Raw genomic sequence first — 16,772 nt, forward strand, 5'->3', positions numbered from 1 at the left:
AAAAAAAAAAAAAAAAAAAAAAAAAATGAAAAGAAAAGAAAAATCTAGGTGTCTTACTGGATGTATGTTCATTTAGGTTATCAAGGGCCTCTTGTTAGTTTATTAGTTTCTTAAATCATATTCACCAATCAGTAACATTTTAAAAAACCATCTTTTCTTGGACTCATTTTCTATATTTCAGGCGATTGCACCTAATTCTTTCTCTACTAGTTCATAAAGACGAAGATGTCAAGTCTGAGGCTAATATTACCAGGGAGAAGGAAAATATTTCTACCATATTCTCCATCTTTCATAGTATTAAAAATAGTGAAGATATAGTTGATGCAACAAAGTCGAAGGTTAGGATACAAAATATCTTGTTGGCTTCTATTCTCCCATTCTATTCTGTTTTTTTTTTCTTTCAATATTCTTAATCAGAGAAGACTAATGACCACATTTGATAATTTTAATCATTGGGGTTTTCAGATTTCATTTGCAATTTGTGATCTTGGATTGTCAATCATCAAGAGATTGACCAGGAAAGAGGATGATTTTCGAGGATTGACTGCATCAATTTCTCTGCCTTCCATGTTGTACAAAACGAAGGAAAAGAAAGGAGGAGAAGATTCTGTTGTATGTTCAAAGCTTCTGCCTAAAATATGTACTCTTGTGACTCAATTTAATGTGCATTTTACTAAATAAGTTGGCAAAGAGTTTTTTGATATATGAACAAAACTAGGAAAGTCTAGTCTCTTGAAAGTTATGTTGTAGTAGCTAAGAAAGGAAACTTTTTAGTCATTCCCATTATATAGGGGACTTGCTGAAGTGTGACATATAGGCATGGGGTTATGGGTTTCACAATCCCTTCTTGTGGAATCACCTGGAGTTGCTCTTGCCCAAATTTGGGTTTTTATTATATTAAAATTAATCTTTTTTTTTTTCAATTGATAAAAGTATTATAATCTATTTTTAAAATTGAAAATGGATAGTAATAAATAATTGAAATTAGTTTTGGAGCTAGTTCATATTATTGAGTTGGAAAGTTGTGCCGAGGGATTTCAGAGGGTGGGCTTGGGATGGGGGATTTGGCAAATAAGTATTTCTCTTGGACTAGTGGTGCTTGTAAAGATCCCCCTCCCTAGGAAAAGGTCAAATCCTTTGGCATGCAGCCTTTTTTCCCTCCAATTTATAGAATATTTTGGTTAAAAGAATTTAGAGAGTTTAAAGATACTGAGAAAAATCAGTTCAGATTGATATGCATTTCATGGATCTCCTGGGGTTGTTGTTAAAGAGTTTCATAAGTCTTTTGAGATGCAAATATAGAGCGCTAATTCGTCCAGTGTCCTCTGCTCCCAAGAGTTTGGGATCAGATTTTATTTAAAGACTTTTGGCCTATCTTTGTGTCTGCCGGACTCATTTTTGGAGTGGTTGGTGCACCCATGGAGGAAAGCAAGGATTTTGTGGAAATTTGGAAGGAAAGAAATTGGTTTCAAAGACAAGTCCTGTACTTTTGAGTTCTTTTATATAATACTGTACAAATTACTTCATTCTTATGGTGTCTTGAACACAAGAAATTCTTTTTCAATTATAGTCCCTCTAATTCTCCAGGATTCGGACGTTGTGGTGCTTCACTAGTTTTTGTTTGGGGGTACCTCACCCTTCTGCCACTTGGCTGGTTTTCTCCATTTTGATGGCTTAATATGTCTCTGTTTCTTATAAAAAAAAGATCTTAACAGTTGGAGCAATCTCTTGTAGTTTGACTTTTGTTTTGTTTGTTTTCTCTGTTGTTTGAGCTGCTCTTTTTTATAGGCACCTCCTTTTAACTTTCATTTACCAATTTATAGGGACCTCATTTTATACTTTCATTTATCAAGCTGGTTTTTTTTCTCATTATTTGTTTATGAGTTCATTACTAATTATTTTATAGATAGTATTTATATACATACTGAACTATGACTTACCGTTGGAAAAAGAATGTTAGAAGATGTTTCTTTAACATTTTCCTTTAGATTGCAATAATATTGAGAGTTCATTGTAGTTTAGTCATGGGTTATGTTGATAGACTGATATTAATGATACTATGAATCCGAATCATGGCGGAGACTTTATACATGGTCCTTGCATGGTGGGTTGGTGATTGTTTTCTGATGTGATCATGTTTTTGACAGGCTGATCAAACTGAAAGTGAAGCAAAAACATGGTTGGTTGATGAAACTGTTTTGGCTCACTTTGAGTCACTCAAGTTAGAATCAACTGAGGTTGTATGTTTTATCACTATGAGTGTTTTATGTATGACTGCGTCATACTTTAACTTCCTAAGTCTTAACACGATTTTTTGATCATCAGATTTGTACAGAAGCTGCTGCAGATGAGGTTCAGAATAAAGATGAAAAAGATGGAAATAACGTGCCTCTCGGAAAAATGATTAAAGTTATGAAGTCATCGGGATCAAGGGGAAAAAAGTCTAAAAATGTCAAGAAGAAACTGGTTGAGAAGAATGCAGAAAACGATGTTGATATCTTGACAATGGTGAGGGAAATAAATCTGAGTACTACGAGCAAACTTGAATCAACCAATGGTCGTGAAGATTTTCATGTTAAGAGAACGAATGTGGATGCAATGCCTGCAAGGAGCAAAAAAAGAAAAAGTAGTGATGCAACATCTATTCCAGTCTCAAAACATCAAAAATCATCATCTGGCCATAGTCGTTCTAGATCCAAAAGTACTTCAAAGGCACATTCACCTGGTTCAGGAAATACCTCACTGAGTGAAGTTGACATGGGGAAAAACCATGATTCAGATGACGATGTATCCAAAGCGAAGATGATTGGAGGAAGCAGAGCGTCAGATTTGTTGGTCTCATGTTTGAAAAAGCCTACAGTTTCTTCCAAGTCTAAAGCCAAAGGTTCGGGCAAGGGTCATTATGATGAGGAAAATGACCTTGAAAATTCCATCGACCTTGTTGATAAGGTGGCATCTTAACTATGCCTTGATCATTCCTTCCCGCTTTTCTTTGTACTTATATTGCATTTATTTAATTCCTCTTTTTATAGTGTTTTTTAACATCGTGAGTATTGGCAGTCAGGTCAACTTACACCCATCATTCTTCCTTTTTAACATGCAGCATTCTAGTGCTCCGGAAAAGGTTGATAAGAACAAGAGTAACTTGAAATCCTCAAGTGGGGGTGTCAAGAAGAGGAAACGAAGAAGCATTGCAGGATTAGCAAGGGTATGCTGTTTTCTAATTGTGATATGCATGTTAATCTAACTATTTGTCCAGTTGACGTGCTCAATTATGTAGCATGTAGAACTAATTTTAAGGAATTTTGTTGACAGAAAAAATGCACCTTCAACGTATTCTAGCATTCATATCTGAATCTTAATTATGTGTGCCAACAATTAGTCTTCTATGTACCAAAATGTTCTAATCTCAAGCATGAAGAACTCTGTTCATCACGGACTGATGTAGGCCACCAATTTTTTCTAAATCGGAAACAAACTTTTATTAATAAATGATAAGAATATAAAAGTTCAAGGATACTAACTCCCATAAGGAGTGAAAGAGAAAGGAAAACAAATGTACTACCAACCAAACAAAGCAAAACAAGAACCAACCAGACCTAAGGCTCCAACCACTGGTTCCTGAACAAACCCAGCAAAAAGAAATTAAAAAAAAAAAAAAAAAGAACCAAGAAAAAATTCCAACCTGCAAAGCTTTCTAACGTTCAGCCTAACACCCGATCCAAATGAAAAGCCTGCCCCGAACACCACCAATGCAAAAGTAGAGCAACATGAGAATCCACAAAGCAAGTGCTCCAATGGAAGTTTTAGATTTATTTCTTTTCTTTTATTTTTTGGAATAAAAAGAAGGAACCATTCATCAACAACAGCTGAAATGCTCTCTTACATAATTGTAGTATTCTTTTGTAATCTCACTGGACGGGTCGCTGAAAAAAAAAAATAATCTAATGAATGAATTTATCATTTGTGGAGTGAATTATGCCATGAAAAAGAGGGGGATTGGTCTTTGAGAAAGGAAGGTTCCCAATTAAAGAAATTTCAATACGCTTTTCATTTTTATTCCTATCAAGTTGTAAGACAATGAACAATGTTTCTGTTTCCAGCACTTGCTTGTTTATCGAAAATATTAATGTTCCACTCTTAAGATTATGTTATGTTATTAATCCTTCTGAAATTTATTGGCTTGACCAAGTCTATATATTCTTTTTAGTGATTTTAGATATTATTATTATTACTATTATTATTATTATATTAAGTATCATTTTCTTGCTTAAATCATATGGTGTCCAACCTGATTCAGTTCATAAATGTAGTGCATGTTCAAGTATGGAGAAAATGATATTGAAGACTTGATTGGATGCAGAATTAAAGTTTGGTGGCCCATGGATAAACAGTGAGTACCTTATTTATCTCATATCTATAGTTTTTTTTCCCTGTTATCATGTTTTCTCTAGAGGCAAAGTCATGTTTGAAAGTTTTCCTTCTTTATCGTTGTCTAGTTTATAATTATACTTCATTCTTGAATGTAGATGAAACGTCAGTGTTCATACATTTCTAAATTAAAAGTGTCCTTCATTCTTAAATGTGGACTCGATTCTTTGATGAGTTTGGTTTTTCTTTAGCTAGACAGTGCTTTTGCACAGTGATAATCAAGGACTTCCTTCTTCATCCCCCCTCCCCCCCTTTTAGGGAAAAAGAAAGATTTTATGAAAACGAGACTGTGTGCTATTTTGCGGGGGCTATGGGGTGAGAGGAATAAGTGTCTTCCTAGTTACTGAAAAGTTCTAAAATCTTGAACACTCAATTGAGTGTGTGCTATTCTGCTGTTTTTATTCAATTATTCTTGTTTGCTTTGTGAAGAATTATTATAATTGCAGAGTCGCATATGCTACTTTGTATATGACGTACTGGTTTATTGCTTTTATTTTATAAAGTTATATTATTATCACCACGTTTCTGATGTATATCATTATTTAAAAAATTTCAGATTCTATAAAGGCACAGTGAAATCTTATGACCCAATAAAAAGGAAACATGTGGTAAGCTGTTCCATCTTACCCTCGTATCCCCTGATTTCTTTTGATTCTTCGTGCTTGACAAGGAAAATTATTTGTGCTCAATAACTTGCAAAGTTCCTTACAACTTTTATTCCATGAATTTAATATACAAGATACTATATGATGATGGAGATGTTGAAGTGCTCAAACTTGAGAAGGAGCGGTGGGAGATCGACAGAGATCACAAAACTTCAAAGGTATGAGAATTATTAGCCCATTTATTCCATATTGCCTCAAACTGTTTGACCAGATGAAGGTAATTAGATTCTTATGAATTTTTTCATTTTGTCATTTACAGAAACTAAAACTGTCCAGAAGTCGTCCTTCCCTCGAAGTGTAAGTTCTACCTCTCAGAAATCCGTTTCATCTTTTTATCAGACCACATTCAGCTGTGTATAAAATACTATCTATGCTTAATTGATTTCCAAGAATAGATTTCAAATAAGCTATTATTGTAGAAACTGCACCATCTTTTTTTCCGTAAAAACATTGTACTAACAAGGAAGGGAACAATTCCCTTTTGCCATCGCAAGAGGGGTGATGATTACAAAAGGCCTTGGAGATGGAACTCCTTCAAGAATCTTTATCTGGCAATTCAAATTTCGTTTCAAGTATGGATAGCATTAAGTGTAGTATCTTTACCTTTGCCTTTAAATTGGTGCCTCAACACTAGCTGAAGCAGGGATTCTCAACCTCCCAGGGCTGAAATCTGCCAAACATTTTACACCAACTTCTATCACAGAGCTAGATTGAAGGAATATATGGCCGAAATATTTTCAGCACTTCCCGTGATGACTAGGGATGATTTCGAATGCGTCTTTTGAATCCTTATCTCAAGTACTTCGATTCTTTGGAGATATGGTGACTATGTGAAAACTTGACTCTGGGATTTAGATTTTCAATGAGGTTTAGTAATCCCTGAAAGTAGGTTTTGAAGTCAAAGGCTGAGTTGCATCGAATAAATTCTTTTTCAGAACTTTAGTGTCCAAGAGCTCTATCAACTTGCATAGCCTGCTCAGCAACTTCTTAGTCAATTAAGGGCCATGTAATTCAAATTCTTAACCTGAAAAGACTCCTCCATTGGCTAATCCACGAGGTCATAAATTCAAGGGATCTGAGCAAAACCAGCTGCCTTTACCATGGAATCTCCAAAATTTTATTTTCTCATCATTTCCAACTTTTGTTAGTTTTTCATCTAATGCTTCTCTTTGAGCGTAACCAGTGGAAATGAGTCCTGTTATGACTCGTTTAATTTGTGCGTACATCTAGATGTTATTCTGTCTCCTTTGCTCTATATAATGTCTTTGTTTCCATGTGTTTTAAATTCTTTTGCAGTACACTTGGATTGAAGAATAAAGACTTGGGTGGTTCACGTTCTATTAAGAAACCATTTAAAATGTAAGTGACTCACGGTATTGATATTGCTTCTTTTCTATTTGTTATAAAGCACTTGGATGATGTTTTACTGTGTTCCAGAGCGAAAGGAAAAAGGACACCAAAGAAAAATTTAAAGCATAGTCAAAGTGATGCAACAAAATTAAAATTTTCGGATGCTGGCGAGAAAGGGAGTTCAGATATTTCAAACCCCGGAATTTCCAAAATGTCTAATGTATATAACAAAGTGGACTCAGGTAAAACGTGCTCTCTTCTAAATTTTTCCATATAATTCTTGTACCATGGAGTTCTTACCACGAAAATAGTAAGTTGTTTAAGCATCATCATTTGTCTAGTGGACATCTTTGTCCTAGTTTTCGAGAATATTTTGAGTAAGATTTATCTATCTGCCTCGACTGTTCTAGAGCATACGTTTGTTTCCTAATCTGTGCTTTGTATGAAGTTTGAAGTCGACTGCACAATTATGTTAGTTTAACATCTTCATGTTTGTTCTCTTGCAAAGTTTTTCCGTTTCATCTTTATATCCATACGATATTTATGCCCTCAATAATGAGTATCAGTTCATTTTCCTTGGCCAGTTTATAGAGAATGGTTGCGCTATGATTCATGCATACATTTTTTGAACAACATATTTTAAAGCTTTGTAGAAAAAAGCATTATTATCCCTGATTGTGCAAATCTTACTTGTTTTTTGTTTTTTGTTTTTTGTTTTTTCTGAGAGCTCATTGTCACCTCCCAGGTGATTCCGAAGGGGAGCACATGCAGACTCTTGACAAGGAGTTCACAGACCAAGAGGACTCTGACAGGGAAATCAAGTCAGACTCGAGAGGAAGAGGTGAAGGGGAACATTATATCGAGGAATTCGATGAAGAAGAGAAGCCTGATGTTGACCATGATCTTGATGAGGATGCTGAGAGTTTTGAGCAAAATGCTGATAACGCAAGAGAAAAAGTTGATAAAGAAGACATGGAAGCTGACGAGTTGGGTTCAAGAGAGAACATAGACAACGACGACTCCGAATCTGGAAAGATTCAAGGGACCATAAGGGAACAACAAAGTAGTCCCAGAGAGGAGCAGAAAGGCAAGGTTGATGAACTTTCTGATGACGAGCCTCTCGTAAGTCATATCTAACCAGTAACTCGCATTGCATTTATGACATGTACGTTTCGTAAAGCTTATATCATAAATCTTCATCAATTGCAGAGCAAGTGGAAGCATCGAGCGGGAAAACGAGGCTTGAGATGAACACAGTCACAAGTATAGTATAGTTGTCGAATACTTTCAAAAGGCCAATGGCTATGGCGGATTCCAAGTGAGCTGCTGAGAAGATGATAGGTGGTGCCAAGTGGGTGCCAGTTTCAGTAGGCAAAAGGAATGTGAGAGGTAGAATATACTGACCAAGTTGCTTCACAGCACAGCTACATGTAGAAGGCAACATAGCAGAGACGCAGTTTCTGATGTTTAGGGGATCAAAATATTAAAAGGATTAATAGCTTTTGAAGTAGAGGGGATACATGAATAGGTGTTTTGCATATAATATCCGTATCATGCCTTTTTTTGTGTTTACTGCCTTTATAAGACCTTTCTGGTTTCGATGTTAAAAAGTGGCCCACATGTATAGTTTGAATATACATGGTTATCATATATATAATGTATTGATATTGAAGAAGTCTTCAGCCTGACTACACCATTGTCTCGAGCACACTACATTTTGTCTTTCTAAAAAGAAAAATGAGTTTGATATTTAACTAACTTGTTATAAACTAGTTTTGTAAATTACCTTTCCATAATATTTGAAGTTCAATATGCAATGAGTTATTTATAGATTTTAGTATAAGTCGGATCCCCGATCCAACCGCTACCTTGATTTCTAAACTCATTTATTAGGGCCTCTCTCTCATATGAAGGTATTCTTACTAACCTCAAGTTTTATCTACTGACTTTGTTTATGCTTATTATAAATTTCGGACTCATATCGGACTCATATGTAAGTCTGTCTTGTCTTGATAAAATACGGCTTGTCTACTATACTCTCTAGAGGCCTAAAATACTACACAACATGATGGTTAGAAATACTCATTATTCATAATTTAGCACGCAACGAGGATGGGTAGACTAAGGATACTCGTACACATCTCATATCATAACAAGCTCATAAGCATAAACTAGAGTTATACATCATACTTACTCATCATGAATTTCTACCTACTCACTTCTTATGCATACCATCTGTGGTGATTTATTTCATAAAATCTCATAATTATTTTTAGTAATTATTTTGATTATTTTATTTGCGATTTAATATTATCTATGGTATAAAAAAAATATATATGAAGTTATTAATCAAACCGTATGAAGTTATCCTACCAGAAGATTATGTTTAAGTAATAACCTAAAAGATGTATAGTATATGAATATGATTAGATGTTTTATCTTGGTAATATTATTGATACAACTCACTTTATAATTATTACAAATGATTTAATCCAAACCGTTTATGTAGAGACATGTGAGTGGGGGTATACTATAAAATGAGTTTGTGTAAGACTCGACTACAAAATATTCTCTTTTTATAAACCATTAGTTGAGAAAATTAATATTTTCACAAGATGAACATATACGACCTGTTCTTAATCTTGAGAGAGTTGTAAACTCCTGCGTGTGAACGATGTAATTATAGGGGTAAAACAGACTTTTGACCCAACTGTAATTACGAAGACTCATAAATGATGGACTTACTTGTAATGATTATATTAATAAAGACAACTTGTCCTCTGTTGCATAAGAGAACAACTCTAGATCTATAGTGGAGTGACTTATAGTTAACAAATGTAGTTTAATTAATTAATTTAGTATCAACTTTTAATATGTAGGTCCATAAAGTTCCCCTAACCATAATACTAAAAGTGATAAGAAATCATTGCAAGGAAGTAAAATTCAAATTACCTTGTTGATCAAATATCTCAAGACAATAATACTTGTTTGTGATTCCAAACATTCCATAAGCAAGATTGATTATGTTTAGCCGAATGATTCTAAACTACGTAGATTTGCAAAGAAACTTAGTTATTGGTTAAGGAAAAGGTGAGACCACTTAGCCCTAACAATAATGATTACTCTGAGGGAAAGTAAAATTTAGATTATTTTATTGATTAAATATCTCAAGGAAAGAACATTTTATTGAGATTCGAATCACTCAATAAGTAAGCAAGATCGATCGTATCAGACTTGACTGATTGTAAACCTGCAATCTAACCTATATAGAATTGCAAAGAAACTTAGTTATTGTCTAAAGGAAAGCAAAAATGTTCTTTTACTACATTTTTCAAAGTATCTTTTACAAATACAACATACATGACTTTATATAGTCAAAATGAAACCTTTGACCTTCCATTAGGCACTTCAAGAGTTGTAATATTCATACTTTATAATCATAATTAACCCTGATGTAAAGGTAACCTAAAATAAATAAAATGTCTTAAAATGCATTAATGAAACATCATAACTCTAAATGATGATCCACCCAAAATTTATAACAATGAAATTTGATTCTTCTTCAACGTGACATGAATTAAAACATCTTTTGATAATTTTAACATTTTTTTCACATCTTCTTTGAAGTCACATAACATAACCTGAGCATGCCTTCAACATATCATATTATAAACAATTCAATTTATCACATACAACATAACATTCACGTAACATTTCATATACATATCATTTCATAACAGTTTACATACACAAGCATATAACACGTGCGAAATGACATATACATGTCATCATTCAGCACACAATTATAACCAAACGACAGTAGAATCACTTGGTTGGCCTAGGCAGAAACTACTACAACCCCTTAATGTTAGTTTAATGCTGCTATCTGAAATTTAATTATCCCTAAAGAGTCGAACATCATAAATTAGAATTCTACTATGAATTGGCCAACCTAGTTACAACCTTTTAATGCTAGCTTAATGCTGCTCTCGGAAATTTAATTCTGCCTAAAGAGTCCAACATCAGAAAGTAGAATTCTACTATGAAGTGGCTAGCTTAGTTTTGCATAAAATAATTTAAACTTACCTCTAATAGTTTAAACTAGCTGAGCCTAATTTTGCATAAAATGACTTAAACTTACTCATAATACTTTAAACTAGCTAAGCCTAATTATGCATAAATACTTTAAAAGCTTCTGAAGAATTGAAACTAGGAGGAAAGGATCCAAGCGTGTAATGCCCCTAATTTTCTCTGCCCTAATTAGCGACGTTACCTTATACTCGCATAAGCAACATGACAAGAGTTCACGTGAGAGAGTCTCAATAACGACCATGCATTCATTAATATAAGCAGTTCATACCTAGGGAAAACAATAGTGACAACCTAGCCTAGAAATAATCAACAAAGAACTAGAGGAAACAATCGCAAAACTATGAACCCAAAAGAATACAACAAGGCGCCTACGACACTACAAAATCTCCTCAAGATTTCCATGGCCCTTCACATCATCCACCGTCAGCCGTACATGGGAGCCTTGCCCTTACCTGAAAATATGGGTAGCACGTGGCTTGAGTATTATATAAAATACCCAGTAAGTCGCCCCACTATTGGGGTTAAGCATATAATCACACATCCGGATACAAGCAGTCGCACACAATACACATACATGACGCACACAACACACATACATGACGCACACAATGTCCATACACGTCGCACATAATGTCCATACACGTCGCACATAATGTCCATACACATCGCCAGTGTTAATAGAAAGAAACTGAGAAAGGGGTTTGTCTTCCATTCCTTCCCATGGCCTTAAGCCCTTGCTTTGTCTGGGCGAGGGTGGATGCATGGTACTTTCCCACACATGGCCCACGTGGGTGACTATGGGCCCACCAGGCGAGTTCGCAAGCGAACTCCTTGGGCTTGGCTTGGTCGGGTATGTATGACATACAATATCGGACACCACGGACAAAGGAGGGCCTGCATGATATCATGGCGAACACAATATTGAATATACGCGTCCATACCATTAGTAGCATAACGGGGGAGTGCCCCAGGTACATAACCATAGCGTGCATGAGGTTCTTAAGGTTTACCTCCATGGCATTATACATAAACGTTCCATCCCCTCGCCGCATGACCTAGCATAACTGGGTCAACATCGAGCAAGCATATCATAGCATACTAGTCATATCATTCATGGCAGGCGGGGTTCTCATTACAATCATGCCATGTCAGTCAAGCTCATACATACAGGGTAATAAGCCGTGTCACAAACATCATATACATAAACATGGCATATATAGCATTTCGCTGCAAGAATCGCATACATAAACATGGCATACATAGCATTTCACTGCAAGAAACATCTAACCTAGCATACATCAACAACACATGGTGCATGCAAGGGCCATAGGGCACACACCAACATACATACATAACTGACGCCAACAGTAAGGTTACTTACCTCATTGGCCTTGGCCGAAGTCACCCACAACGCTAACTCCAGTGCCTAGCTACCTCCTATAAGATAACATGATACACTTAGAGCCCTTTCACAACTATCCCTTATGCCTAGCTACCAAGGTACGTCCCTATCGCAAGTTATTTTGTCAAAATGGAGTTATACTGACCTCAGATGGTTGAAACAAGGGTGGGAATGGCTCGAGAAGGGTCGAAAACCTAGGAATCGGTATACTATTCGAATGTCGCCACCAAGCCGAACCTAGCCAAGCTGGAAGTTTGCGGAGCCGCCGATGGAGTTGAAACCGATGGCTGCGACGAACACTGCCGGCGCAGGGTTTTGTTGAACACAACTCTCTGTGGGAAACACTCGCACTCTTTATTAAAACCAATCGAGAAGAGAATACAAGACACTATGTAGAATACTTTTTGGATTTCTTGGATGAATAACCTAGGTAGGGTGGAGGTGTATTTATACTAGAGCCTACACAATCTAGACCTAACAAATCTAAATCTTTTTCCTAAAATATTTAGATCTCTTCTCCTAAAATCAGATATCTTTCCTAAAATCTCTACTAAAATAAATACACAATGGGCTCGTACAATTATTGTGCTCGACTCTATTGGGCTAGTGATGATATTTCAACACTCCCCCTCAGTACTAGTTCTCATTCGCTGCACCATGTTGTTAAGCTGACAGCGAAAACTCTCATGTTTGCCAATATTCAGCCCTTTTGTAAACAAGTCTGTCACTTGGTCATTTGTCTTGATCTGCTACATCTCGATTTCTTCCTTTAGGACCTTCTCTCTAATGAAATGGTAGTGCACCTCCACATGCTTTGTTCTAGCATGAAACACAGGATTTTCTGCTAGGCGAATCGCAGATTGGTTGTCGCAAAGAAGTGATATTGGATAGTCAATTTTATGGTGCAAATCTTCCATCAAGAGTTTCAGCCATGTACTTTCCTGTGCTGCTCCAGCTGCTGCTCTATATTCTGCTTCTGTAGTTGATAATGATACTGTTGGTTGTCTCTTGCTACACCAAGAAATTGTTCCCGAACCAAACTTGAACACAAACCTAGTGGTTGACCTCCGAGTATCGTGGTCTTCTGCATAGTCAGCATCACAGTATCCAACTAGCTTGCAGTCTTTGTTTCTTTTGTACAAAAGACCATAGTTGATTATACTTTTGACATATCTCAAGATCCATCGAGCTGCATCCAGATGAGACTTCTTTGAACTTTGCATGTATCGACTCATAACGCCAACTGCATAAGAGATATCAGGCCGAGTTAAAGTTAGGTAGATAAGACTACCTATTAGTTGTCGGTATGTTGTTTCATCGTTCAACTCTTTGCCTTCATGTGCACAAATCTTGACATTTATCTCCATCGGTGTTGAAACTTGCTTGCACTCTAACATGTTGAACTTCTGAAGCATATCTCTAGTATACTTTTGTTGGCAGAGAAACAATCCTTCATCTGTGCGATCAACTCCTAGGCCTAAGAAGTGTTTAAGCTCTTCTAGCTCTTTCATCTAAAAGCGTACTGATAAATTTTCTCTTGTTTGATAAATTTCTCTTTCGTTGTCCCCGGTGATAATCAAACGTCCACGTAGACCAACACAATTGTCAAATTTCCTTCTCTTTCTTTGATGAATAGGCTAGAGTCTCATGCGCAACTGAATAACCACTTTGGGTAAGAAATTCAGCAACCTTACCATACCAAGCTCTCGGTGCTTGCTTCAGTCCATTAAGAGCTTTTCTAAGCTTGCATACATAATTAGGATTAGCTGCACTCTCAAATCTCTTTGGTTGGTTCATATAAATCTCCCTGTCTAACTCTCCATGCAAGAAGGCATTCTTCACATCCATTTGCCACAGTTTCCAATCTTTACTTGCTGTGAGTGCTAGCAGGACTCGTACTGTAGTAATCTTTGCCACTAGACTGAATGTTTCATCATAGTCTAGTCCATATTGTTGAGAAAATCCTCGAGCCACGAGTCGAGCCTTGTATCTCTCGATTGATCCATTCGGTCGACGCTTTATTTTATAGACCCACTTGCAAGAGATGGGTTTGACATCTCCTAGTTTTGGCACTAGTTCCCAAGTTTGATTCTGCTCCAGGGCTATAATTTCTTCCTCCATCGCTTTCTGCCAAACCGAGTTTTGTGATGCTTCTTCATGTCTTTGGTTCGTAAACTCTATCTTCTACAATAGTTGCATTTGCATACTTAGGATTTGGCCTTTGGATTCTATTTGATCGCCTAAGTTGTTGATGTGTCGTTTCATTTTTATTAGATTCACTTGATTGAGTCACCTCTTGTTTGTCAATATCAATGTCACTTGGATTTTCAAGTGCATCAACATTTGATTGAATTTGTATAGTTTGCTCCCCCATCTTCTGTTGTAGAATTTCTTCGATGTTTGAATCTGATAAGACTTTCTTCTCCGAGGACCACCATGAAGATGCTTCATCGAAAACTACATCTCTTGATGTATAGTGTTTTCCACTTGTTGGATCACAACACCTCCATCCTTTTCTTTGATTGTCGTATCCAACAAATACACACTTACTGCTTTCTTGTCAAACTTGCTACGTAGATGGACAGGCACAAATACATAGCAAACACAATCAAATACTCGAAAGTAACTAACTGTAGGTTTCATATCCCATAGTATCTCAAATGGTGAGACGAATCCTAGCTTTGGTTGAGGAAGCTTGTTGATCACATGGGCAGCAGTTCGCATAGCTTCAGCCCAAAATCTACCTGGAACGTTCTTTGCGTGTAACATGCTTCGACAGATTTCTGCAAGGTGTCGATTCTTTCTTTTTGCTACACCATTTTGTTGTGGCGTGTTGGCACATGTAAATTGTTTGAACGTAGGCAACGAATCTTCACTCCTACTTCTCCTTCGACCATCATCTTGAATTCTTGAAACTTTGAGAACGTGTCAGACTTTTCTTTCATAAAGAAAATCCACACATATCTAGAGTAGTCGTCAATAAATGTCACCATATACCGCATTCCACTGATCGATGCTTGTTTGACCGAGCCAAACAAATCAGAGTGAATTACTCTAATGGTTTCTTTGCTTTGAAACTTGACTCTTTGTATGGTAATTGATGAGCTTTACCATATTGACATCTAGTGCAGACAACGTCTGTTTTGACTTCAAGTTGAGGTAGACCTTTGAGCATGGATTTCTCCATAATCAACTTCAACTTATGGTAGCTAATATGTCCCAATCTTGCATGCCATATATCTGTCGTCTCATTCTTTCGGGTCTTGTCAACATAGGCAGACTCTGCAGATAGAACGTAGATAGACTCTACTCTTCGTCCTTCTATTGTCGGCTTTCCTATTATCTTAACATCTTGATAAACTTTTACATCTTCTGGCCCAAACAAGACGTAGCTTCCTGATGTTGTTAGTTGTGACACTGACAACAAGTTCTTCTTTATACCCGGTACATGATAAACATTATGTAGCGACACTGTATCAGACTTATTGCCAGACATGATTGTCGTATTTCCGATTTGAGCAATTGATAACTGTGTGTTATTTGCTGTGCGTACCATACGACTTTCTTTGTACTCTTTCTTGTCTTGCAATTTTCTCTGATCGCCAGTCATGTGGTTTGAACATTCTGAATCAACGATCCAGTCATTCTCATAATTGATATGGTCTTCCATTGTCACCATGAGTGCTAGCTCGTCTTCTTATATGGGACATAGTACCTCTGCATCCCATTCATCCTCTATCTTCTTTTTGGATATTCCCACAATTATGCAAATACCTCCAAATCTCTTTTCTTGGAAACTCTTGTTGTCATTCTTCTGAGCTCTCTTAGGTTGTGCAGTTCCTTGGTAGCTTCTTCTTTTGTCACCATTGTATCCACGTTTGATAGACGACCTATTATTGCTCCGACTTTCACTTGTGTAGAGTGTTTCTTCTTCACCCTTCAATGTGATGCCTCCCATTTGTTTAGCCATGGCTTCTTGGCTGGCTAACAAATTTTCGAACTCTACAAGTGATGGTTGAGTAGGCCATCCTTGTACAACAGTAATGAAGTTTCGATATTCCGGTCGCAATCCGTGGATTATAATCCTCTTCATTCGAGATTCTACAATGGCAGACTTCGGGTCTAGTTCAGTAATCTCCCGACAAATCGACTTGACCTTGTGGAAGTACTGAGCAATCGTCATGTCACGTTGTGAAATTGACAACAACTCATTCTCCAGAAGTTGTAGCCTTGTATCGTTCTTCTTTGAGAACAACATCACAAATGTGTCCCATGCTTCTTTCGGTGTCTTGTCATCCCAAATATGTTTTAACATCTCTTCTCCGATTGTGGTCTTCAAGGCAAACATTGCTTTGCCTGCTTTGATTCTCCATTTGCGCAAGGCGCCGTTAGAATCCTCCTCTGGTGGCATAGTTTCACACTCGCCAACGATCTCCCAAAGATCTCGTCCTTGTAAATAGGATATCATGCATGTTGCCCACATGTTGTAGTTGTTGTTGTTGAGTTTCTTGATTCCTCCAATAAATTGGAAATCACCCGTCGTGTAGGCTATACCTCAGTAATACCAAACAAGCTCTTTCGACACAAGACTTGTAGAGTCACAGACTACTCACGACACAAAAGAAACTCACTCACTACTAATCTCAAGAAATCGTTTCTGATGTGGAAGATCAAATAGAGCTGCAACCATAGAGCATACTAAGAATTCCAAGAGATCAGATAACATACACTAATCTTGCTCTGATACCAGATGTTGAACACAACTCTCTGTGGGAAACACTTGCACTCTTTATTAAGATCAATCGAGAAGAGAATACAAGACACTATGTAGA

The 16,772-nt window shown here is 36.7% G+C and overlaps 1 protein-coding gene and 1 long non-coding RNA gene across 2 annotated transcripts in view; one reads left to right on the forward strand and one right to left on the reverse strand.

Annotated features, from left to right (window-relative positions):
* Positions 1-8,121, forward strand: part of LOC111471609 (sister chromatid cohesion protein PDS5 homolog A-like) — a 24,301-nt gene extending 16,180 nt beyond the window's left edge. Inside the window, exons 22-34 of the mRNA XM_023117309.1 lie at positions 182-338; positions 466-612; positions 2,148-2,237; positions 2,326-2,949; positions 3,104-3,208; positions 4,314-4,393; positions 4,988-5,039; positions 5,171-5,254; positions 5,356-5,393; positions 6,393-6,455; positions 6,534-6,688; positions 7,192-7,568; positions 7,656-8,121. Coding sequence (XP_022973077.1) covers positions 182-338; positions 466-612; positions 2,148-2,237; positions 2,326-2,949; positions 3,104-3,208; positions 4,314-4,393; positions 4,988-5,039; positions 5,171-5,254; positions 5,356-5,393; positions 6,393-6,455; positions 6,534-6,688; positions 7,192-7,568; positions 7,656-7,697 — 2,014 coding nt within the window. The 3' untranslated portion in view covers positions 7,698-8,121. The remainder of the gene's footprint in view (positions 1-181; positions 339-465; positions 613-2,147; positions 2,238-2,325; positions 2,950-3,103; positions 3,209-4,313; positions 4,394-4,987; positions 5,040-5,170; positions 5,255-5,355; positions 5,394-6,392; positions 6,456-6,533; positions 6,689-7,191; positions 7,569-7,655) is intronic.
* A 2,623-nt stretch (positions 8,122-10,744) lies between these two features.
* Positions 10,745-12,232, reverse strand: LOC111471679. Its single transcript, XR_002715229.1, has 3 exons — positions 12,086-12,232; positions 11,920-11,975; positions 10,745-10,990 (listed from the first exon to the last, which is right to left on the reverse strand). It is a non-coding gene; the product is annotated as an uncharacterized LOC111471679 (long non-coding RNA).
* Positions 12,233-16,772: the final 4,540 nt, after the last annotated feature.

This window comes from Cucurbita maxima, unplaced genomic scaffold, assembly GCF_002738345.1.
Source record: "Cucurbita maxima cultivar Rimu unplaced genomic scaffold, Cmax_1.0 Cma_Scf00054, whole genome shotgun sequence".
NCBI lineage: Eukaryota > Viridiplantae > Streptophyta > Magnoliopsida > Cucurbitales > Cucurbitaceae > Cucurbita > Cucurbita maxima.